The following is a 26918-nucleotide window of genomic DNA, read 5'->3' on the forward strand; positions in this document are numbered from 1 at the left end:
AAATTGTATGTACTGTAAGTACAATTTAATAAACATGAATGATTCCCCGTTATTTCATCAGAAATGAAGGTCATCTTCCATTGCTGTTGAAAAAAGCATGTCCTTCTGCTATTTAGATGCTTCTGAATCATTTCCCAGTATGATGCCAATAGATTTTTACTCTCCATTATGTAGCCCACAATATGGCTTCTGCTCAATTAGAAATCTTAACATTATGAATGGATCAAAACGTTTGACCTTAACAGATGGGAGAACAAGAATTACATCTGTGACACTGCATGTTTTAGTACACACAATTCATGAGAGTTGAATGCATGCAGTTAATTCTTACTCTGGAGCTTGCTACAGTCGAAAGAAAGAATGATGAGAAAACCCACTGTAAATCCACACTTAGCTGTGGAACTGCCAGCATGTTCCACAAGATATCTATTATACACAAAATTATCTAAACTGCAGACATATACTATTTGAATTATTTGTGTCATTCATTAGCATTTGGAAATGGTCTAAGATTCCTAGAGAATGTATCTTTTGAAGTACCAAATACTTACTGTGCAGGACTGCAAGTTCAGGATTGCAAGCTCATGACAGTGATTTTGAATGTGTTTCAATGCTTCATCTTCTAACTGTATCAGCAATTAAATTGGACAAAGGAAAAGAAACAAGAAATTATAAGCAAACTGAAGCAACGTACATATCTTGTAATATTGAACAAAAGACTACAACAAAAACAATATACTTTTTAAATTCATGGATTTCAAAAAGCCAAAAGAAAATTTTATTCCTAAAGGATCACCCAAGCAGTTATGTACCTGTGTGCAACCTCTAAGAAATAGAGCTTTTAGTCCACTACACCCTTTCACCAGTGCTTCAATACCATCCTTCGTAATCTGATCACACCAGGAAAGATTCAAATGTTCCAGATTTCTGCAACCCTCACTGGGAGAATTAGAAAAATACATAAAGTTAAATCCAGCCTTCAAATAGTCATAACAGTGGGAAACCCAAATTAAACACACTGTTAGAAATTAATGATAGCCAGTGGACCGTGCCAGGCCTCCACAGAAAAGTCAAGAGAAAAGACCACACACAAACATCATTGTCTACACCCAAGAAGTGCTAGATATAAGATACAGCCAGTGCTGATGCACAGTATTAAGGTTCAGCACTGTGGTTTTGTCTTAAAACTTTATTATATATTGAACAGTTCTTTAAATTCTTTTCTTTAACACAAAACACTACATCTTCTTACCTTAAACCTTTCAAAGAGCTGTTTGTGATGGCTACACAAGATGTCAGATCCAGATGTTTCAGCTTGGAACAGAATCTGCTAAGACTGTAACACGTGCTGCAAAACAGCAGACACACTAAAAATACCTTCAGCTACTTCTTTTTCCAAATTTCACCATCAAACAGAAAAAACCTTTGACTTACCTGTCAGTGATTTTTGTGCACCCGTTCAAATTTAAGTGTTCGATGTTTCTACAGTTCTGTGCAAAGGTCCTAAAACAGCAACAAAAAGCTGGAGAATTACTATAATGCCAGAAGTTGTGATTCAGTCACTAGAGTGCGCTCTGTCCCATAACTCCTCATCTCAGCCAAAAAACTCCAAGCCATACAGTAGAACATCTGTTCCAGTGATTGCCTTTTTATTTTGCTACTCAAGGCTCTGTCTTGGGTAACTCCAGAAACTAAGTGTTGTTCCTCCCTCAAATACCACTTGAGAAAGGTGTTTATTTCTGCCATTAAACAGAACTGATTTGCTCCAAATGCCTTAACTGAAATCATTAAAGGAATGAATACAAAGGTTGAAATGGCACATCAGATACCTACTAAGCACAGTTAAGGTGCTGGGAAGAGCTGTTACACATTTCATTACTGAAGCTTTTGTAGGTACCATTAAGGAACTCACTCCCACATCAAACAGAAAGAACATGCCTTGCACAACACAGAAGTGGGATCTAGTCTACTTGGACTACTAAGGGAAAGCCCTGTGGGCTCTAAATTAGTTATTTATTATTTTAAAAATTAAAATGCATCTGTGTGCACCACTGGGTATGCACGCTAAAGATGATTACAGCTATTACACCACTAAAAGCCTGTATATATCATTAAACTAATTATCCAGAAAGAAAAAAAAAGCATCAACTTTCTTTTCATCTTTTCAGAGTAATGTTTACAGCTGCACTGCATTTCAGAACACTGTTTTTATGCCCGCGTTTCCTCCAACTGCATGGATTTTATTGGCAGAGGTGGAGGAAACACACAAAAACATTTTTGTCTGGAGGCCTGCCGTGGTTAACAGATCCAACTACACACTCAGCTGGTAACAGCTTCCTGGCTCTCCTGTGTGGACTGAAAACAATGGAAAAAAAAACAACAGAATCAGCAGCAGTTAGACTGGTGATAGTTTCCACTTGAATACTTAAAACAGCTATTCCAAAATTCACATACTGGAGTGAAATTTGCAATCGAGACAGTCTTCAAATCACTTGAAAAGACACTATGCTCTGTAATAACTTGCATGAACAGCCTGTGAGATTCAAGCAGGGATGTGTCTGTACACAGATGCCACGAACATTCAGCACCTGCACAGCCAAAGCCTACTTTGATTTCTGCCTGTTTTTGAATGAAATATGGATGCAGAAGAAGGAAAAATGGATAATTCATATCACTCCCAGAAATACTGAAAGGGTCCTGATAAGACTCATCTTAATGTTTTGAAACTTTTAAAGCTCATACGTTTATCATTCAGTGGTTAATTGCAATACCACCTGCTTGTAAATGCCTCAGACACAGCCACATGCACCAGTTATTACAGATGCACTTGTGTATAGTGCCAACAGCCCAGCAGCTGTCTCTGCTAACCCTGCCCAATTTCCTGTTGGCACAACTAGCCCCACCGACCCATCGATGCACACAGGCTGCACGCTCAACTGCTAAATTACTCTAAATACGTCTTTACTAAATATACTGCCATTCAAAAACATCACAACCCCAGTCCTCTTCTCAGACACCATTAGTACCTGAATCAACATGTATGTACTGGTTCTACTCACTGCAGTCCCCTAGCCTTAGAGTTCTGATTAGTACTCATGAGCCTAAATTGAATATTAAAGTTAAGGGGGAAGGTGGGTGAAGAGCAAAATTTTCTGCTTACTGTCATCTTTCCCCCTTATACCTTTCTTATTTCTTTCCTATCTATCCCTCAGTTTGAGCCCCTCTCCAAATATGCCTTACCCTTCTCTTCTATTTCCAGACTTTCCCTATTGAGGACACAGGGGTCATCTACATGTATGCTCCGGAATCTTGCAGGGATGCTGCAGAAAGTTAACTATGGTTGAGGCTATTTCTTTTTTTATAAGAGCAGTTGCCAGTCATCTGGAAAGGAAATGGTAACACAAGCTTTCCTCTGAGGAGACAACACTGTTCAAAGGTGGCAAAACCCCATGGAGCAGTTAGGGAGATGGCCTGCAAGGACTCCTGGGCCTGGCCTACAAGGAAACCTCTGGGTCTGAAGTCAGGAAGCCTGGCTGGGTTACTAAAGCAATTTATTATTTAACTAGCAGCTGGATTCAGAGGACCACAACTCTGTCAGGAGTATCCTTTTCTTGTATTAGCAAAATGGATGTGAAGAATTAATTCCACAGATACAGTAACACACCTATAATTTTAATACTGGATTAGATTCTAGATTTTTAGCAATGCGTAAGACAAATCTAGGAAGACTGTGAAAACAGAAAAAAGACTGTTTAGAACGGGTCAACATAACATTTCTAGTTGTTTTGTTTTGTTTTGTTTTTTAAACCAAATTTATGGCCCAAAGCTAATCAGGGTCCCATTCTAAATCTCAGTATTTCCTATCTCAGTTACGTCATCAATACTTTACATGGTTTTGTCATTGGCTGGTTTTCTTTCTGTTTTTTTTTGTTTTGTTTTTTGTTTTGTTTTGTTTTTAAGAAAAAAAAAAGGCCTTAAACCTCTACAGGGAGAAACACTCACACTATGCACCAGAAATGCTCATGAATTTGCTCTGAAGCAAATTCAATGAATCAGACTTGCTCATGAATTTTAGAAAGAGATCACGAGGCACTAAAAAAATGACACTGTTTAACCCAAATCTTTATGCTTTTATCTTCCACAAAAAAGCAGCCACACTAAGTCAGACTGAACATCACCTAGCCCAGTCTGCTGCAACAGCGAGGAAAGAGCAATAGCTGCCAAAAAGTTGTATCCTGAGCTTGGCTCCCAGTATTCTGAGTCCTCAAGGACTTGTCAAACAGGGGCCCTTCAGCTGGAGGTAAGACCTGTGGGTTAAATCAACAAAGAAACACCCACAGAGGAATCTGGATAATCAGTCTGCATATAGAAAAAGCTTACAGGGATTCAAAGTTTCTTGTGAGAACAAGCTGCACCGTTCAATTTATATACTGCCTAAAGAAGGGCCAGCTTCCCTAAGATGCTTGTGTTGCCTGTTTGTTCTTTATTTTACATCACAGAAAGAAGAGAATCCCACACCCTTCCCAATTTGGCAGGCACCAGTCTTTAGTTTTTCTCCCATTGCTGGGGCCACTCTCATGTCTAAAAAAGATGAATTATAATCTGGCTACTGATCCTGATGAAATTATATCGGCAGGTTGCCAAAGTATAAACCTGAAAACATTTAAAATGCTTGAAAATTGAGAGAAAAGAAAAATTTTAATTCATTTCTAAGGGAAAAAAAAAAATTAGCTATATTTTATTCTCAAACTGATGGCTCATTTAGTCACTGCTAAGGTACTTAGTACTTACTTAAGTGTCCCATTTTGACCATCAGAAGGTACATAAAATCCAAACAGATCTACCAATAATTACTTATTTCCTAATATTTGGAACAAAAGCAATGTCTTAGCCTAAGACTTTACTTACTTTAAGGAGGAGTCTCCAACAACGTGACATCCTCTCAGACTAAGCTGTCTCAGGAACCCACCGCACCTTTTCGATATATTTTCCACAACACGACCCTTAAACCAAATAAAAGGAAGATTTTGTTGAGTTTTATTCTGACATAACATTCTTAGCAACTTAAAAATCCCAACAGAAACGTATCTCTTTGAAATTCCTTTTCTACTTTAAGAAAAAGAGTTACCTGATGAGAGTGTTCACTCCAATCTTTAGTTCTGAGTCTACCATACGTAGCTCAATTTTCTGCCTCAGCAATACCTTACCCATTAAGATTGCTGTCAAATTTGCAAGAAATCTGAAGAACTGCCCAGAAGCAGAACAGGAGGCATCCTGTTCCTCAAGGACTGGTTGTTACTCCAGCACACAAGGTTACATTATCCACAGATACATGTTTAAGATAGCGTGACACTACACTGAGCTACAGCCTCTCGTAAGTCTTGTTTTACAGAATGGCTTGGGTTGGATGGGACCTCAAGGATCATGAAGTTTCAATCCTCCTGCCACAGGCAAGGCCATCAACCTCCAGTTTAGGTACTAGACCACGTTGCCCAGGGTCCCATCCAACCTGGCCTTGAACACCTCCAGGGAGAGGGCATCCACAGCCTCTCTGGGCAGCTGTTCCAGCACCTCACCAGTTTCACATTAAAGAACTTCCCTCTGACATACAATCCAAATCTTCTCTCCTTGAGCTTAAAACAATTCCCCCTTGTCCCATCACTGTCTACCCTCATAAGAAGTTGATTCCTCTCCTGTTTATAAACCCCTTTACAAACAGGAAGGCCGCAATGAGATCTCCCCACAGCCTTCTCTTCTCCAGGTTGAACAAGCCCAGTTCCCTAAGTCTGTCCCCGAAGGGAAGGTGCTCCAGCCCTCTGCTCATGTTCATGGCCCTGCTCTGGACCCTCTTCAACAGCTCCACATCTGGAGGCCTCAGACCTGGATACAGTAGTATCCAGTAGTATCGAGTACTTCAACCGCATCCAGAAGATTTGCCAGAGACTACCTGCTAGCTTTCAAAGTTGTATTTATTTGCATGTCTGTTCCTACCATTTAGAAATGATACTTTTCACATTGTGTAGCACAGTTTACAAACAAAACTTCCTAATTGACCCCACTTGCTATAAAATTCTATTTATTTACATCTTGAAAGCATTTTGCTATGTAATAGGAGCAAGCAGAATGCTACAGTACTTCTAGTATTCTAAGCTCAAAGTGTAGCACTATTGAAAATATGTTATTTAAATTGTGGTACATAATATGCACCCTTCTTTTAATTTTTTTGACAGTCAGAATAAGACGACAGATCAAAAAGCACTGCAACAACTGACCAGACATCATACGGTGTCTACTTTTAGAAAGATAAAAGTAAAAATAAATCAACACTGATCATCTAACAAACAGGACCACTACATACCCAACAGAACCTTCTATCTTCTTCTCTTTTATTTTACATATAGAAAACTTACAAAATTATAGAGCAGTAAATTTTTATTTTTATTTCTTCTCTATATGCAGTGGTGGCATTTGCACAGCATCAGTAAAGACATTTCTTGTATTTTGTTATTCTCCTGCAATACTGAACTCTTGATGAAAACATTTTTATCAGCACTTGTTTGTTAAGTCAGTAGGTAACTGGTCACCTCCTCTCTCAAATACATTTACATCAAAACAAACCAAAGATCATTACACGCTTCATGAAATTACATGGTTTTTTAGAGTTCTCCAATCACTCAGAACTATTTCTCACAAGAGGCCAAGTACCTTTACTTTAAGGATAAAGTCTTCTCAACGAGTTACATGTAATGGAGGCTCAATAATGGAGGGGGGGGATCCAAAATCTAATTATTCAAAGCAAATTGAAATAAATAATGACATACGGTTTCTCATATCCATTTATTAATTGAAGCATGTTAAAAACCCACCAAAACAGTGTATTAAAAAGGACAAGTACATTAAAATGTGTTCAGGTATTTGAATAATATAGTGTCACTCAAAAACTAGTTCTTCAAACTACTTCAGCTTGTATTTGGTACCACAGACCAACAAATCCTAAGGTTCATTTAACTTTAGGAAGATTTTCACACAACTTTGCAGAAGGAAAAAAAATTCCTTTATGGTACAGAAATACATTTTTCTTGGCTTGTTCTACATCATCCAAGACTTCAAAAAGGGAAAAATATACCACAAAACATGACTTTCCATTATCCGACAGTTTCAGATCAAGTACTGCTTGACGTTATGTGAAACATCATCAAACAGTACAACAACTAATGGAGCTTTTAAAAAGCTGCCATACGCACCTGTCCTGAAGTCTGACAAAAAAACCCACGTTACTAAAACAGCTTAAAGCAAAACAAGACACACTACAAGATATGGTTTAGTAGTCTGTGGTAGCAATGGTGACAGGAGGACAGCTCTAGATTGGACTAGATGATCTTGAAGGTCCTTTCTAACCTTGTGATTCTATGATTCTAAAACAGGTCTTTAATATTGAAAGTGAATGCATAACTCATTCAAAACTAATTTGTGCAGTAATCATTGGTTTAAGTTATGAATAAATTTTAAGAATTTGTATTACAAATGTACTTAAATACAATATACTGAGGTAATTAAATTTCTCAAAACCTTACAGAAAAATAGGATCATAACTTAATTTCATTCACTCTCCTTTATACCAGGCCAGGAATACATCTGAAAGGACAATGCCAGTAGGTACAATAAAGGCAAATTCAGCATAAACATAGCAAAAAGACTTCAGAAAAAAGCTGGCCAAGAGAAGAGCCACCAGTCTGGTGGGCTTCACTTTTTATTTCTTAGCAAATGAGAAACACAAGTTTGTATTTTTTTTAAAGGCAAGTGAAAAAGATGACATTAGAGCCCCAAAACATCTTAAAACACTTACAGATTCCAGAAATCTTTCTCCTACCTCTGTCAGATACTCATATTTAATATCTGTATAGCAGAGGAGCTGGCAATAAAATTTTAAGAAAACAGTGAGGAATTTTACTCTTTGTTACTGTAAAGCTTCAGGAATTCTTTGAAATAGGGTTTGCAAAATATACCAAATGACCCCCATCTGGATTTTACTTATGCAATTAAAACTTTAGCACAAAAATTCAGAAGCAAATTCATTATTGTATTCTAAGCTTAATTTCAATTACCAAATACAAATAATGAATGAATTTAATTTATATTAAGGAACTGTGTTTCCCATGGGTTTTAGTCTTCATTTTGCAATGTCATAATTTATTTTCTTATGCACATCTATGATAATGTGCATACACGTGTTTTTTTTTTTTTTCTTATGGAACATAAGACTGCCCTAATTGCTTCACTATATGCTATATGGGAACTGCTGAATCACAGCCTGAGCCTCTGATTGACCACCTGAGGTGAGCACTGAGTCAGCCATAGGAGCACAGGTGAAGGCAATTCAGCTGTGTGATGGAAGGGGTGGAGCCTGGCTGCACCTCTCCTAGACCCATTTAAGAGCTGACTGCCACTAGTGAAGGATCTTTACTGGAGTTCTCTTGTCTGGAGTTTTGCAGTGAGCCCAGGATGCAGGTAAGCTTTCTATCTATTTTTTTTTTTTTTTTTTTTTTGGTATTATAATCTGCTTTGCCAAACTCTCTTGTTTATTTCATAATTCTAACATCTTTATATTCATTGACTATACATTTGCTGAAAAGGACTTTAATCCACATGAACCCGCATCTCAGTCATTTCATTTCACTCAAGCCATAGGAAAGAAGCATTGATAAAATGTACTGAGGTACACAGCAAAGCAAATCTAGGCCAAGTCAGCAGTAAGGGAAGATTTTTACCATTTTGTTGTTTCAGTTTATGTCCAAAGACAAGCGCTCGGAGAGCTTCCAGCACTAGATGGCACTCTCACAGAGACCAGAGACAAGCAACAGAATCTTCCCACAAGGCAATGAGTAACTGCAAGCATCTCATTCAGTTCAGCATCTCATTCAGTTCAGAGACACTGCTCATACCTTTGTTTTCTGGAAATGATCAGTTCTGAACCTGTTGAACTCTGCGTATATACAATATATGCCAAGTGTCTGATACATTGCTTCCAAGCAAAACTCAAAAACATCATCAGTGTAAAAAAAGCCAAATACAGAGTTGACCATTCACTCCTTTACTGCTTTAGTGTCCTGAGCTTTAGCCTTTAAAATGTGAACTCGGAGAATCTATGAGGTACTTAAGCATCACCAGAGGAATGAAATAAACAAGGACACTAACCTCTATATCTGTCTGAAAGTTAAAAAGGTCTATTCTTTGCCAATTGCTTCCATCCAGAGCTAAAACATTCCATGCCTATAGGAAACAAATAAGAGTTACACATCTCCAATGCCTGCTCCCTTTTGTTTTCCTCTCAGCAATTCCAATACAACAAACTCTCAAATACAAATTTGGGTAGCACTCTTTAAAAAACAAATGTAATAGCAGATATTAGTAACAAAATATTAACTAGTTAAAACCAGAACACTTGTTTAAATTAACCTCAACTCTCCTAAATGGATTACATTGCAGAGTCTTATACCTATAAAATGTATAACAGCAAGAAATGAAATGCAAAACACATACATAGCATGATTTAACTAGATATATATGGAGAGAAAAGCAAATGCACGTTAGACTCCTTCCAAGAAAACCATAGTTCCTTAACCTCACAAGTTACTCTGTGAGGAAAATAAGCCTTTCAGAACATTGCTGACTTTCCACTGTTGGGACCAGGCCTTTCCATGTGCTGAGTTTACATACACACTTGATAATTGCTTCTTCATTGTTAGAGCAGTCCTTCAAAGCAAAACAAAGTAAAAAGGTCGAGAAACAAGAACATACTCAGAAAAACAGGAATAAAGAATATTGCATCCAACTGACATAGTTCTGAGAGAAAACAAAACAAGGATTTATTAATTTGCCTTGTTTTTCTTCAGATGTGTTCTAGGCTTTGACTTAAAGTTCTTACAAATCCTGATGTTAGTTAGCTCAGAACTTATTGAAGCTGCAAGCTAGAATAATATAGGTCTGGGAATTTAGTAGTTGCACAATTATAGATGAAAACAAATAAAAGGAAGAAAGAAAGGCTTCTTCTGCATTAGAAGAATGAAGAAAAGAATGATGTGGAAAGTTCATTTCATGTTGTACAAGAAAACACTTCACCACACATTTCATGAAGGAGCAGAATGCTTTTCATGTTAATTCAAAATAAAAGTAAGATTAGCTAAACATAAAAGCTTACTTAGCATGCTTTCTCTATTACCTTCTGTGTGCATTTCTTCTCTACTGGTAGCCCATTTATTTAACACCTTTTGTATTTGGCAAGCAAATGATGGATGTACTTAAGACACGTGGTGCACGTTAACTGAGCTACATGGAATTTTAAGCAGAATGTGTCTGACAAATAGTGTTATACAGCCACGTGTTTAATAAAAAGCAAATGCCACTATGCCAAAATGGGTTTAATCCCTTCTCCAGATATAGAGCACACACTACTGGGTATCTTTTCCATAGCCTTTAAAAAGAAATCCAGTACATAGCAACTAATTTCACGTATCTGAACAAAACTGGACCAACAGTTTTTTTTGTTTTAATAAATGATGCTGAGAGAAATACTTGATATTCTTATTTTTTAAACAGGAAGAAGACCATCTCAAAGCCCATGATTTGCAAACAATTTAGAGCTTCCCAAAGAACAACAATAGAAACACATACCTTGGAAACTTGTGCACATCGACACAAAGTAACTATGTCCAAGAAAGAAAATATTCTAGAAGGAAAAACAATAAGAACATTTTTATTATTAATTCAAACTAACTTATGAATTCACTGTTTATATATTTCTATGGAAGAAATCACCTGTTAGACAACAACAAATTTAAATTAAACAAAAGCATTCTATTTCAGTTATTCAGAGTGAAGGAGTAACCCCATACCCATCATCTTGAGACAGCCAACATCTACATAACAGGATCAATTTCAACAAAATCTATTTTAAGTTTTCCCTGCTTTGTTTCCCAAACACTTATGAATAACAAAATACTTCATTGCTTATAATTCAGAGAAACTGATTTATATACCTTTAATTGTGATACAGTTAAAGAAATAACATATGCAACTATAGATGAGGATTTAAGAGTCTGGTTTTTGCACTGAAGTTAATACTCAATTTGGTGCTGTGGGTCCAGCTGTGTTTGAATGGACTCCCAACCTTAAAGAATTTGCCCATATCCACTGAGAACTCTTATGACTAGCTTTGTGAACTGTACTCTTTATTGGAGTAACAGAGGAGAGATGCTTTTAAGGTCAGTGATAAATACACTGTCTGCAGAGTACGTGTATCATTAATATGAATAATACAGCTGACTGCAAATGCGTTACATCATAGAATAACTCTCTATAGAGATTTTTAAGTTTCCTGAGGGAAGCACTTTGTATAACTGAGTATGTAAATCCCAGCCATTAGATGCTCCTACGGGAGGAAGAGAAGCTCAGCCTGTCAACAGGTCCCAGAAGCCAGTGGTATTCTCCTGCTTTGTCTGCAATGATATCTTCCCCAAACACTTGGTCTTTAAGGCCACTTTAATGCTATTTTCCTTCTTTGGAGTGGAACTTGAGTGATTATAATCATATGTAGCTTTGTTGCAGTTGGTGCAAAAGAAGACTGAAAGGCTGCTGTGAATTGCTACTATACAGTTTACCAGTTCCATAGTACCACCAAGTTCCCATCTCTGCAATTCTGACACACAGCCTGGTTGTGGAGTTTCACACTTCACTCCATCTTTTGTGCTCTCTCTCTTAAGAGTCAGCATACTGAGCTCCCTGGTGCTGTTAACAAGATGATGTTTTCCTGTCTTGTGTTGCTTAGTGAACTGTCACGGAACAGACATATGCAAACAGACTTTGCATATTCACTGCATTCCACAGCAGAGGTTTCTTCAAGGCTTTTCTCAAGGGAGGTATATTCCAACACATCACTTCCAATAATTATTCCACACATTTCATTCTGAGACATAGTCATTCAAGCTTCACAAATATTTAGAAAGAACTGGGGAAGTCATACGCAGCCTCATTAAGAGGATTAAATCCCCAAGGGCTCTTGGGCTGCTCACTATTTACAGAGTAAAACTATTAGGTTAAACTATTATTATTAGCACGACAGTGTCATCATGTAATCATTAAGATTGGACAAGACCTTCAAGATCATCAAGTCCAACTTCCAACACATCATCACTATGCCCACTAACCACGTCCTTAAATGTCACACTTACATGTTTCTTGAAAACCCCCAGGGATGGTGCCTCTGCCATCTCCCTGGGCAGCCTTTCCAATACTGTATCAGTCTTCTGCAGAAGAAATGTTTCCTAATATCCAACCTGAACCTCCCCTAGTGCAACTTGAAGTCAGTGCCTCTCATCCTATTGCTGATTACCAGGGAGAAGAAACCAATCCCCACCTTGCTGCAACTTCCTTTCAGGTAGTTGTGGAGAGTGTTGAGGTCTCCCCTGAACCTCCTCTTCTCCAGACTAAGCAATCTCAGTTCCCTCAGCCACTCATTTTAAGACTTGAGCTCCAGACCCTTCAACAGCTTTGTTGCCCTTCTCTGGACACGCTCCAGGGCCTTGATGTCCTTCTTGTAATGAGGGACTTAAAACTGAACACAGCACTCTAAGTGTGGCTTCACCAGTGCCAAATACAGTAGAATGATCACTTCCATAGTCCCACCAGCCAGGCTACTTCTAATATAAGCAAGCACAGCGTTGGCCTTCCCAGCCACCTGGGACACTGCTACCTCAAGATCAGCTAGCACTGAACATAGAGAAGGGAAATAACACACTGATAAACATAAGTTCAGGAATCTAAGTGCTAACACAAAGCATGGTGACTCAGATTTCCAAAAGGCTATGTCACAATACCTACCAACTCTTACATCGTCAGTGTATTATTTTAATTCACTTTACAAGAAACAAGATTACAATTCAGAATCTAGCATTACTCTTTCAAACACTGAATTATTCTTCATGACTGGCAACTTTTAATAGTTTTCTAAAATAGAAGTTTCATTGTCAAAACAAATTTTTGCAAAATACCATTTTCAAGCAACAACAGAACCATTTCAAGGGATGTTCTCAGGAAATAAGATACATTAGCTTAAGCATAAAATACAGATCCCATTCCAAAATCCTTTTCTTCTACAGAGAACGAAAGATGTTTCTATAATTCACATATAAACTACCACTTGACATTTTCAGTCATCAAAGAACTGAACAGTAATAATAACAATTCCATCTTATATCAAATATTAACGCCGAGGAGTAAACATCAGCGGTATAACAGACATGGTTATCTTAGGTTTATAGAAGCTGAAGCATAAAAGACATCTTGAAATTGTTTCTAATGAAGACAAGAAGGACTGTGACAAACCATCTCATGACTCCATATTCTTGCCTAAAGAAAGCACACAACATGCTTTGGAAGTGATGCAAGTTCTGCTGGAAGTAAGAAATAACAGAAGGAATTGAAGATGCTGAAGAAAAGGTATTTTATCTATCTCATCTACTGAGTTGTCTAGCAGCTTGTCTTCATGTTTGACTATTTATTACTGTTACGAGATTAATGTTGATGCATGATTTCTGTTGAAAAAGTAGACTGAAACCAAATATGGAACAGATGTATTTTTGCTCCATTCCCTATGAAGTGGCTTTTTACAAAGTAAAAAAAAATAGAAGTGATTATTTTATGTTAAAAGGAGAACTATTTTAATAAGTGTAAAATTCTAGACACTTCTACATTTATTTTTGTTCTAAAAAAGAAACTGTCTTGAAACGTGCCTGAAACTGCCCTCCTCAAAATAGGTAATTTAAACAATGCTAGGATTCAGCAAAATCAGAATCATTATTATTCAGTTAATAACAGCATAAATAAGAATTACTAGTAAATTATTTTATAATTGCTAAGACTCGTTTTGCCAACTTGTTTCAAAATTTCCACACTGTTCTCCTTTTTTCCCCTCTATAGTATAGTCTTACATGCAAACCACTGAGACAACTGTTCCTCTAGTTTCAGCCCCACAGAACTCCTAGCACATCCCTACCAGTTAGGAAAACTACCCAACAGGACACAAGACAATAGCATTTTAAAGGCTTTAAAATCCAGCCACAGAACTGAGACAGAGATGGCAACACTGATGTTGTCTGGCACTTATGGTGAAGGGCTATGTTAGCAGGCACTTGTGATTTTAAAATGTGGAAAAAATTACCATGTAGGCCAGCTGATGGTTGTACAGCACATCTGTCCTCTATGACCATAATTATGTAGGTGGAAGCTAATGCAGCCAGCAGCCGGATTCATTTCCACTTAAGTCTTTGGCACAGATTAGTTAAAGAAACTGGAAATGTAACTAGTTAACAGATTCACAGTAAAGTTTAGGATAATCTATACTCACTTCCTGTACCCAAGGTCATTAATTTTTCCTTAGTTATCCTGCATTGCACCCAAGGAAGATAATCTGCTTACCCATAATCAGAGTTCTTCAAGCCTCTTCCTGCCAGGGCATACACCACTCTGGACACATAAATGCCTCATAAGCTTGGCCTTGGAGATCTTTCAATGCTAACAGCACCTGAAGTATGCATGAAATTCATGCCAGAGGCACAAAGACTTGCACAAGCTCACAGTTCCCCAACTCCATTAAGGTAAACTTGTATTTGGCTTAAGCCTGAATTCCAGAAAATGAATATTCTTGATTTGAAAGCCTTCAAGGGATGGAAAATCACCACCTTCTCTGATAGTTTGTTCCACTGGCTAATCACGCTGTTATAATATTTGCCTTATTTCCAAGGTGAATGTCTGACTTTCAGCTTTATGCTTTCCTCTACTTTTCTTCACCAAATTAAAGAGTGCTTTCGCAGTTAGTACTTTCTCCTTATGGAGTTTTAAAATCACTTATCATGTCACCTCTAATTCTTTTTATTTCAGTTCTTTAAATCTCATTTTCTCTGCACGTTCTTTTCCAGTATGTTTCTTCAAAGACAGACATCTAAAGCAAATGTAGCATTAAAAAGTTTATTAGTTCCAACAAAGCTGTACACAGACACAAAGCATTATTTTACTGCTCCCATTTTCAGAGCCTTTTTGACACAGAATCAGACAAGGAACTTACAGTATCTTGTACATCTCACTCTCACATCCTCTACTACGATGACACATCCCCGACCACAGCACTCGATGTGAGAGTGAAATGGGACACTCCTTAGTTCTATATCCTTGCAAAATTAAACTGTAAAATTAATCTTGTTTGAACATACCACTATTTAATGTCATTCATACTTCCTTGGGAGTGCCTTTTCCTCACATTTATTTTTGTGTCATCTGTAACTCTTAACCTCCAGTGACTTCTTAAAGAGTGATTTCCAAAACATGGAGTAGGAAAAAAAAAAGCATTTGGGTCTACCAGCCCGTTACTACAACTGTTAACCAAATGTGAATCCTTTCAACGTGTACTGATGTACTGTACAGGGCTCATTTTAAAATCAAAATGCCAAATGTTAAAGTCAAATGCATTTGTAGACGCTTGTAATTTGGGTTGGTAGAGCCAACTGACTGTTTAATCTCAGAGTGATACTGTCTAACCAATTCATCCACAAAATCACAACAACTGTTAATTATATTCCTTTCTTTCTATTTTCTATTAAACAAGTCTACATCAAGTTTTTCCTCTCCATATTGAAAAGGAGGCTGTGTTTTCTGGTCACCTCCCATATATTTCCATGCATACTTCATTACTCCCATGTGCTATGAACAGAACCGTGTCTTTCCAAAAGCAGAAATGGCTGATGTCACTTCTATTGTTTCCTTTCCTGTGGAACCACAGAAACAGCTATTTCTCAAAATCCAAACACTACAACTTACAGAATGAGAAACAAAACTGTCCAAGAGTCAAACTGCTTCTCTCTCATCTCTTTAAGGCCCTAGCCAATCTGATCAGATAGGGAACAAGCTTTTGCAGAGCATCTGCTGTTCTTTGAGTTTATTACTAATCATGTTTGAATGCATACAGTTGCAGTCTTGCCACCATCACAGAACCATCTTGTCTTTCCCTAAAATGACATATTCAATAAATACCAAACACCATTATAAATATTTATATGTGGAGGGTTTAGCTTCACCCTTCTTTTCCCTATCTTACCAAATGCCCTCCTATGGTATGAGACACCTCACCAACAACTGCAGTTCAGTAGCACTGTACAAAGGCTGCAGTAAAATAAAAGCAGCTAAAAAAACACAGATCATCTGAATGGTCATACTCACAGCAAGTAGAACCCTGCATTAATAAATTTTTAGGTAGGGACGTGCTACACTGCAAATTCCAGTAATACCTTATTCAGTAAAAACCCATAATATATATGCATTGGAAACATAAATGGAGAGACATATTAAAAACTTAAGGAGCCTGACTTTTTTTTTTTTAAAGCACCTTAGCTTATTTCTATCAGATTTGTTTTCAGCAGCATGTCATGAACTTCCACTCAAAGCAGAAATCAACTGCATTATCTACTGTTTCACCTTTCAAGTCAATTATTAAAATAAATCCTTTTTCACTAGAGATGTGCCATCTCCTGAAGTAAAGCACTTACGCTAGAAACTGTGAAACACACTGAAATTTTCCAGTAACTTTTACTCCACAATCACCACTTGTAAACTACATGGACTACAACGCCTTTCTCAGCTAATCTAAACAGCAAGTCTTTCATTTACAAATCTGGCACCAAAAAGCACTTCTTCACATGCCAAACCTTTGCTTTTGCTCAGTTATTGCTACACAATACCTACACAAGTATCAGCAATTGCCAAAGAACAGGCTGTCTGCACGATGCCTAACATCTATTCTCAGTTTAAACTGAACTCTGCTTTTCCAACAAATAATCAGCTTTGCTGGATTCATTTTATAGCTATACCACAGCATTTAATTTTTTATAGTCTATACACTACTTACAAGCCAAGGGGATCACTTCACTCACTCCATTTAAAAAGATTTTACTTAAAGCATTATCATATGTAACAACTGCAGTATTCTTGGTACTTCATTCTCTTAGTATCCTAAGCAAAGTCTCCATTGATCAAATGAAGGAGGGACAGGTCTGTTTAACTTACCATCAAACATACAGAATACAACCACCAAATGACATGGAAATTCTGTCAATGATGAAATTAATAAACTGCATTATACAAATCATTCAGTAACTTCGGTCTGCAAATGAAATACAGAAGATATCACAGGAATGCAACTTTGTGTATCTTTGACGAATAGTCACTTGGATATTATAGACATAAAAGTCTCGTTTTTGTGACCTTTTAGAAGTCAAGTTGCAGACTTCAACGTAAAATACATATAGGACGTACTCAGGAAAATCTAAACCCATGAAACAGTTTATGTAATGTTTTCCAAAAAGTCAGCCTTCCTAAAATTGGAATACTCGCAGAGGGGGGAATGCTCCAGACTTCTAGGCTTTAAAAGCCTAGTGGACTGTCCAGTTTAATCATTTCTTAGAAGGGGTGGATGAGCTGCAATGTTCTGCAGTTTCTAAAATTCACATGCTGCAGCTCACATGACTGACCTGTTTCATTAAATTTCTATCAAAGTTTTATCTACAGAATCCATCAGGACATGAAATGGACACGATAATGACAACAGAACTTCTTTGAGACAGAAAGATGCAACCCAGGGAGGAACACATAAGGCACCCATACAGGCTGAGCCAATCACATACAAAGCAGCTTTGCACAAAAGGACATGGGGATCCTGTTGAGCACCATTTTGAACACACCTCCAAGCAGGAGGCTTTGAGGATACACCAGCAAGTTAAAATATCTGAAGGAAGTAAGGACAATAGATTCTCCCCAGCAGGGCCCAACAACAGGAAAATAGGTGTTTCCCAACACCAAACTAGAGTGGTTATGAAGCCCCTTTACCTGTAGGCAGTCAAAACTCAAATGGGCAATGCCAGGAAATGCCTGGTGTAGCTGACCCTGTTTTCAGCAGTGGGTTTGCTTCCAACCTCAGCTAGCCAATTTTATGAATAAGAATTTTATTTTTATAGAGTGATTTCATGAAGTAAAATTTGGCAACTATAGCACATTACTAAATAAAAATAGCCTAATGAATATTTAAGAGTGGTTTACCTAGCAGCCCACAGTTCCAATGCAACCTGCAGACCATTCCAACTATCCTACTGAGCATCTTTTCCCAGGAGAGAAGGGATTACACAGTCTGGGCACCAAACAACCAAAGCTAAACGCACCCACTCTGTGAGCTCAAAGCTCAACAGACATGGAAAACAAATATGTGATGCTCTGGTGGTATGCAACCTGGGGATGTTTCATACACCTTGATCCTTACAGCCATAAGGGTTATGGAAAACTTAGTCTTCGGACTAGGATGAGCCTTGGCTTAATCACATCTGGAGCTATGCTACTGGTCAGGAGTAAGACTTTTTTTCCAATGAATTCTTATCCTGATGCTTGTGTCTGTGTGAGGAAGGCATGGTTGAGAAAGTTCATCTCTTCTGTAAATACCTTGAAAGCTACTGACAAAAACCCCAACCCAACAAACACAAAACAACACAGTATAAATAACAATACCAAGTATTCAAACTTTGGCATGAATAACAAAACACATGAAAATAATATATTGTGGGTATTTTTGTTAGGATTTTCTTCTGAATTGTTCTTTGATTGTAATTTTTGTATAGGAATGAGGAACAATAATTTCAGGGAGGGATGAGGGAAAATTAAATATGAATGAAATGACTGTCGTATCACTGATACTTCTAAACATTTGGCTTTGGTAATTTGTTAATCAAGAGTGAGTTTAAACAAGGCTTCAACTTCAAGGAAAATACAGCTCCAAATGGAATTAGATCTTGATAAGTTAAACAGCAGATTCTAAAGAGAGGCTTAAGAGTATACATATTAAAAAAAAAAAAACAACAAAATGAAACAAACAGCTGGTAAAGCATGATCCTGAGTTGTGTAAGTCACCATTACATCCTCTTTAGCTGTTACTCCTGCTTTAAATGCTCACTTTTATTTGTTCCAATATCACTAATCCATTGCAACAAGCATGTTTGTAACCAAGTGATACTATTCATATTGAATCAAGTAATGCTGAAGCAGTACATTTGTAAGGAAGTCCCAGTCGGTCAAGCACAAACATTAAACAAAGTATTTCCTTTTCATAATGCCTGAATTTTACTCACTATCTTGGCAAAGTGGATTTTCCATTCCCAAATCTCCTCTTCTGCATTAGTACCATACATAAAGGCACTCATACAGTTTTCAGTTTGTGTTCTTACAGCCTCTTGCATTTTAAGAATAAATTCCATTTCAAACAATTCTGTTCCAAACATCCAATTTTAAGATTATTCTTGCACTTGTTTATGAACAAACCCAAATCACTTAACTTAAACATTAAATAGACACTGGCAACTACCTCCTCCAGTTACAAATGACCAAACTTGTTTGATACGAGCAATCATTTTTGAGTGCTCAGTACCTCTTACAAACTTCCCAATACAGGGAACTCCACTATATAAAGATAAGGGCAATATATTTATTAACCATAAATATGGAGACTAAAGTTGATAGTAAGCGAGGAAGAACAGTAAGACTGGGAACAACACATCTAAATCCAGACTCAGCCTGTGGAGTCACATACCCATTTCCAGTGGTCCTTAACCACAAAGACATGATTAGAAAAGCAAACAAATGATCAGAGTGAACTGGGCATGGGACAAGATAGAGCTCTCAGGGAAGTGATTACATAGTTTGATCTACAGCCTGGAAAACAATAGCATTTTAATAATTAAGACTATGTCTTAGTAAGCATTTTAGAAAAGTTTTATGGACTTATCAGCCATTGATTAATAATATCACAACACCAGTGTTAATTTTATTTAACATGTTTTGTCCATTAATAAAATAGCCATTTCGTTTTCTCTGTACCCTTGTGATTCTCATGGTAGCACACCTAATCTCAAGTAAACACTGAGGATACAAGTTGCAATTGTCAGATTAATCCGCTTTTGTTAGAAAACCTTCCAACTATTCTCAAGTGGGAACTGACTTCAAAATCTTTCAGTGATTTACCTCGAATTCAGAAAAGAGCTTCTGCTACATCCAAGAAAACAAGACTTGATCAATAGCCTGGCTGGCGGTCAATGAACTCCCTTCGGAATATGGAAAAGATCTCACATTGATCTTCTTAGAAGCTGTGTGCCAGCCAGTGGTTTAATGTGTGCTATGAATGAGGGAAAAAAGCTGAGGAAGAAAAAATGGCTAAACATGGTTTTAAAAGTTACAGTTTTGCTCAAATTAGATGGGAAGTTTCAAAATCAGGAAGACTGCTGTGTTATTGAGAAAAACACCAACAGAAAGCAACATGGAGTAATATAAACAAAAGAAGCATGAAAATGCATAATACCTTATTCTTATTTACAGGGACAGGTGCTGCTGGAGGACAACTACTGAGTTCCTCTCCTAACGTGGGTCCCAAAACTTTTCTTCTTTTGTATCTGACTGAATGCTTAAATTTGAAGTCTGATGACTGAGACCTATTATTCAAGCACGTGAACCCTTCAAGTACTGTTTATAGCAGAAGTCATAACTTCTACATTTAAGGTACAATTCACGAACAGCAGAAGTTCGTTGGCATGAAGGAATTGAAAATGGTTCAAGTGACCAAAAGTAAACATCTCTACTGCTGACAACATAGCCAATTTTCATTTCTTGAGTAGCTGGAATAAATGCAGGAATAACAAACAGGAATAAAAAAAGCCCACAAAAAGCCAAAACCATTATAATCTCCTGGGACAATTTTTCAAAATAAAGTAAAAGTTAAAGAAAACAAGATAAGCAGATACATGCTTTTACATATGCATGAATAGTACTTGTTTTTCCCCACAGCTTATGTTTACAGGTCCTTCAATACTGCCACAGTAACAAAAATTGCTTTTATAATCATTGCCTCGTTTTACAATTCAGTTTCTGAAGCTGCCATTCTTGTATCAAATCTTCTAGCATGGAAAGCTAGCACAGGTGCTTACTTTAACCTCAGAGTACATGATCACTGAAATAAATGAGTACATTTTAAAGAGTGGTAGTATTCCTTAAGCCTGCCAACAGATAAATGTTTCTCAACATTAATGAAAATATTGGCTAGCTTTTTACAGTCAAACTACTTAAATACTCAATGCAAATGAGAATAAGACCAACCCTTGCAACACTTTGCTTTACCATTTGTATCCAGATATTAACCAACTTTTTCCACGTGTCAAGTTTTAGTGTTTTTTTAATATTTAAAACAAAGCTGAAGAATTTTCCAATAGTTTCACTTTGATGTAAGCAAGAGAAAAGCTACATGCATTTGATGACACTTCACATTTACTATTCATCTCCTGCGCTGAAAGCAAAATGTTTCCACTGCAACTGATTTACTCTTCTTAATTTAAGGGTAGACTGCATAGTTAATATGACAAAAATTAGGATGTTAATTACACTCAACACAGCAATACTGAACCTGTTCTGTCACACTACTTTTAAAACATGTTGCAACATAAATGGTTTTAGGTTTTGAAAGACATTTAAGCTTAGGCTTACAAAAGCATTTACGTTTTCAAGCATGAAACAAATTCCCCACAGACAAGCCTTTCTTTAGACACTGACATTAAGACAGTCCCACAAAGAAAGCTAAGGCACACCATGTAATTACTACGTTGTTTCAGAATAAAACATGTTTGCTATCTCATTTTCTAAAGTACATCAACAAATTCTGATGAACTATGTTGATAGGATGCTTAACACCAGTAACAGTGGAAATCACAGTTATTTCCATAGAAAACATCCTACTGCTAGAAAAGAACTGCTTCAGATTCAGAGATATGGCATGAGTGCAACAAGCAGTGCTATTAGAATTTGTGTTTAGGGTATTATTTGGTTCATTTACTCACATTTTCCAAACAGTTCTACAAGGCTAATTTACAATTTCAGCACCACACAGAACTGGCACTTTGGAACAAAAATGGAAATCTTCCAAAAATCCAATTCCTTTAACAAAAGGCTGTTGCTTTAACATCACCAAGTGAACATTGTGATAGTACAGACACTACAAGAAGGAATAACATTCTAGAAGCACATTCTGAATAAACAAGAATGCAACACATCATTGCTTCAGATATTATCCAACATCAAATCAGACAGGAAGCAATAATGTACATGCTCCTCTTTAGTGTATTAATAAATCAGCTCAGTTTTAATAACACCATCACTAAGAACTGTAATTGCACCATTATACGCAAACATTTCTTTCTGCACAAAGAGTGGACTGTAATGAAAACTATAGGCAGGCTCAGAAGACACTGCTCAGCAGGTTCAGTTCTACCTCTCACGTAGTCACTTTCAGTTAAGCAGTACCTCCATATTTTGCAGTTTGCACTTGCTCAATTTGTTCAAGGTTGCTTTCATGTGAAGACATCCATCTGTACCCCAACCATGGGCTAAACTTACTGATCTTGATGTCGCTAATGTGATCTAGTCAACAGTAGTAAAGGAATGGCTGGCCAAATGATTACAGCAAGTAAAATCCTATTCTTGGTTCTGCCACGTAGAACACAGACTGACAATAAGGGTGACTGGCAGTGCTTTTCACTGCAGTGCATTTTTGAAAGCTTTGAAGTTATATTTGTTTGTTATAACAAAGTTTGTAACAAGAAGAGTGAGTAACCATCATAGGGAATTACATTAGAGAAGGCATCATACACTCTTCAGACAGACAAACACCATGCAGTACAGAAAAGAGTTGGCTATATATACTAAAGATGTGGACGTTATTTCACTTTTTCTAATATGCAACAAAAACATCACTATTAAATTACGTCTTCCATAGTATAATGTAATTTGAACAGATTAAAACAACTCAAGAGCAACCAAAAGAAAACAGGTTCACAAATCCCAAAATCTAACAGACATGCTGTCATTTATTTCAAGAATGAATAGCATGTTGTGGTTTGTAAGCCACACAAGCAGTAAATTATCCTAACATTTTTACTTTGTAAGATATTATCTTGGATTACCTTAACAGAAGTTCTTTGGGCAATTTTTTGTTAATAAGGGCTTCATCATTATTTGAGAAAACCTGGAAACAGAAAGAAAAAAATTATTTAAAAAGACCAACAAGAAAAACTGCCTTTAGAAAGTCTTTTCACCTTCTTTGTAGGTGATTAACTCTTTTTAATTACCATTAATGCAAGTTTTCAACATATTATTTGGTAACCCTACAAATGATTTCAGTACACATGATGCAGCCACGCATACACTTGCTCTTTCTTAGTGCTAAAATTTAACTGCACAAAACTTATGGAGCCACTATGTAATCATCAAACAGAAAGAAACACACCCCAAAAAGAAGTACTTCAGGTAGCAGTAAAAGATTCAGCCATAGAAAGACACATATAAACATGCACTATTGGCACGTTTTAGAACCATTCCATTACAGAAAGTGGACATGTTTTGTACTGTGTGTTCTATACAGTTCTACACTCTGGCACAAGTACATGACAACTGAGAAACTATACTAACATCTTGATTTAAAGAACTTGCTGCCATAGTAGTATGGCAGCAAGAGTATATGACATTTCAAGAAATGCTACAAGAATAAACCAAAGTGCCTCTCACCCACAATTTCCTACTACTGATGCATCTCCCAAAAAAACATTCAGTTCCACCATCAAGATTACAAGATTAAAAAGCTGGGATTTTCTTCTAGCTGCCATGAAGAACCTTCCTTCTCTTCCAGTATGTGCAAGGAAGACTTCAGATCTAATTGTACACCACTGTTTCTCAGTTTTGATATCACAACAAAAGCCACTTTTTGCACCCACCTTTTTGCACAACAAACAGGCTATCCACATATCTAAGAATAATAAAGCTAAATTTCAACAGGACCAACAAGTTTAATTAAGCTTCCTTTTCATGCAAATGAAACAATACAGTTACCATAGACTCAAATCTCAAATCATGTGCGTTTGTACTCCAGAAGTATAACCCTAACTCCTTCTCAGAAGACACACTATTTGCTTTAGCAGTTCCACACAGCTGACCACAGGTTTGCACTGAACTGCCCTACATCTAATACCCACTGCTATCTGTATTTTCACCCTTTATGTTGAAATACACTACATACATCACTGGTTTCAGAACTAGTTGACTGCTTCCGAGCACTGAAATTGGTAATTTATGGATTTATGTGCACATTCGACATTTAATATTACGTGTTACTCACAGCTTGTAGGTCATAGCATGGCAACAGTACACATTAAGATTTCTTCTCTAGAGAAACAGTCAAAACAAAGGCTTAGTTGTAGTTTCTGTTGCATCACTTTGAAAATGGATACACGCCATCCTCACAGAGCTCAAGATCACCAAGGTGATGGTGGTAATATTCTTGTGCATTACAGTTAAAAAATAAGTCAAAAAAGGAAGTTACCTCCCAGAGCACACACAAGGTCTGTGGTAAAACAGACAAGTGAACTTAGATCTCATAATTCTGGTCCAGTATCCAAAGATTCAGTACCACAGACCACTACAAATCCTCTTTCAACTTCATCACCCTACAGTTGTAGATGCTTCCTCAAAAGCTTTGATATGCATCTAAACTGTACTTTCCATTTATATGCATAAATATGTTTTAAAATATAGCTACTCTGCAGACACTTACTAGTTTACAAGCAGTTTATCCTTTTGCCAGAACAAAATCTATTATTATCCTTCCTCTCTTTAAGCTGGAGACTGCCAGATATACAGTAACAGGCACATATGCTCACTATGTTATTAAGTTAATGAGCTATGAGCAAATTACTATCTAATAAAAACACATACAATGCATGCTCAAGCTGATATTTGCAGCATAAGCTTCCTTTATGTACTGATCACAACCCTCTGGCTGCAACCTTCCAACTAATTCCTCACCCAACAGTCTGACCTTCCAGGCCATCTCTCTCCAATTTACAGATAAGGATGTAGTGTAGAACCATGTCAAAGGCCTTGCAGAAGTTCGTGTAGATGACACCAGTTGCCCTTCCTTTGTTCACCGATGCTGTCACTCATTGCAGAAGGCCATCAGATTGGTCAGGCACAATCTGTCCTTGGTGAAGCCATGCTGGCTGTCTTGGATCATCTCCTTGTCTCCCATGTGCCTTAACATGCCTTCCAGGAGGATCTGTTCCATGATCTTCCCAGGCTCACTGGTCTGTAGTTCTTCATTTCTTTCTCCCTTTCTTAAAAATTGAAGCAAAGTTTCTCTTTTTTCCAGTCACCAGGGACTATGCTGATAGCCAAGACTTTTCAAATATAATGGATAGCAGCTTGGCAAACACATCAGCCAGCTCCCTCAAGACCTGGCATGCACATCATCAGGCCCCATAGATTTATAAACATCCAGTCTCACAAATCAGTCTCAGACTTACTCTTCTCTTACAGTGGGAGGGATTTTGCCCCCTCAGGCCCCACCTAGAAGTTCAGAGACACAAGAGACATGAGAAGCTTGGCTGACAGAAGCAAAGAACTCACCGAGTACCACACTCTTCTCCATGCCTGCTGTAGCCAGTTTTCCCTTCTTATTTATCAGAGGGGTACACTCTATTTGGATTGTCTCTTCTGAACAATGTACATGTAGAATCCCTTGTTAATCTTCCCATCCCCCATCAAGGGCAGTTCTACCTGTGCCTTGGCTTTCACAATCCCATCTCTGCATATCTGGAGGGCATTCCTATATTCTTCCCAGGCCACATGTCCCTGCTTCCACTGTCTGTGTGTGTCCTTAACTCCCAGTTCAAACAGCTCAGCCATGCCAGTTTCCTGCCTCCTCTGCTTTTTTTCCTATACAGATGGACAGAGCTCTTATGCTCTCAAAAAGGTATCCTTAATTAGCTGCCAGCTCTGCTCCTTTATCTCTAAAGACAACTTCCCAGGGGACTTCATCCAGCAATTCCTTCAGCAGCCTGAAGTTCACTGTCCTGAAATTCAGCGTCCTGACTGCATTTTGCCAGGTCCAGCTTCCTCAAGATCACAGACTGTACCAGGGCACAGTCACTGCTGCCCAGAATGCCTCCAATCTTAATCTCTTTAATGAGGGTTGGTGAGCACCAGGTCCAGTAACGCTTCTTCTCTGGTCACTTTGTCTAATGCCTGGGCCAGGAATTTAACTTCTGCATTAAAAAGCAAAATCATTACAAATCATAGCACAGATTTTTGGGAATGCTTAGTATTTTCCTCTTGTGGGAAAGCTGAAAATCTAAACCTACAACTGAACCATACTCCTGGCAACTCTTATGGGAAAAAGACCTATAATCTTTGTTTACATAAGATATAGTTAGAATTTAAAGTTGGAATGGCAGACTATGTTAAATAAATGAACTAACTATGACCTGTATATTTGCATTTAGGAATCCAAATTAAACTGAAAAAAAATTTTAAACAGCAGCTTTTACTCCTCCTTTTAGGAAGTAAGCAACACCAAGTACCGTGCCTCTAACATAAGTCGCAGATGAGGCCACAAACAGATTCAAAGCTGTTTTCTCTCATACACTTCTACATGTTCATGTATGCGCTGGCTACAGTTACCACACCATCAAGTATTGTTTTCATAGAATTAGCATATTTAAATAAGCAGATTAGCTTCTAGAATGATAGTGCATTTGCAAGTCAGAAGACGGTGCCGTCTTTATTGGCTCTTCAGTGCTAGATTTTGGCCAAATGAAGAGCAGACATAGGATAAGATGTTGGTGTCTTTTAGACGAAACTACGTAACGCGAATTTGACAGTACGCAACTGGAATCAAAAGAGAATGTGCAGAGGAGACAATGTATTTCTTTGAAGATTTCCTGATGATCTGAAACTGCCATTTATCA

The 26918-nt window shown here is 37.5% G+C and overlaps 1 protein-coding gene across 4 annotated transcripts in view; it reads right to left on the bottom strand.

Moving 5' to 3' along the window:
- FBXL2 (F-box and leucine rich repeat protein 2) overlaps positions 1-26918 on the bottom strand; it is a 51241-nt gene that overhangs the window by 13375 nt on the left and 10948 nt on the right. For all 4 annotated transcript variants that reach the window (XM_042888959.1, XM_042888960.1, XM_042888957.1 and 1 more), the window contains 8 exons: positions 23085-23146; positions 10672-10726; positions 9196-9270; positions 4909-5003; positions 1435-1503; positions 1253-1348; positions 813-939; positions 552-626 (listed from right to left, as the gene is read on the bottom strand). In XM_042888959.1, coding sequence (XP_042744893.1) covers positions 552-626; positions 813-939; positions 1253-1348; positions 1435-1503; positions 4909-5003; positions 9196-9270; positions 10672-10726; positions 23085-23146 — 654 coding nt within the window. The remainder of the gene's footprint in view (positions 1-551; positions 627-812; positions 940-1252; positions 1349-1434; positions 1504-4908; positions 5004-9195; positions 9271-10671; positions 10727-23084; positions 23147-26918) is intronic.

This window comes from Lagopus leucura, unplaced genomic scaffold (assembly GCF_019238085.1).
Source record: "Lagopus leucura isolate 7727_CA_CO unplaced genomic scaffold, USGS_WTPT01 Super-Scaffold_100157, whole genome shotgun sequence".
Taxonomy (NCBI): domain Eukaryota; kingdom Metazoa; phylum Chordata; class Aves; order Galliformes; family Phasianidae; genus Lagopus; species Lagopus leucura.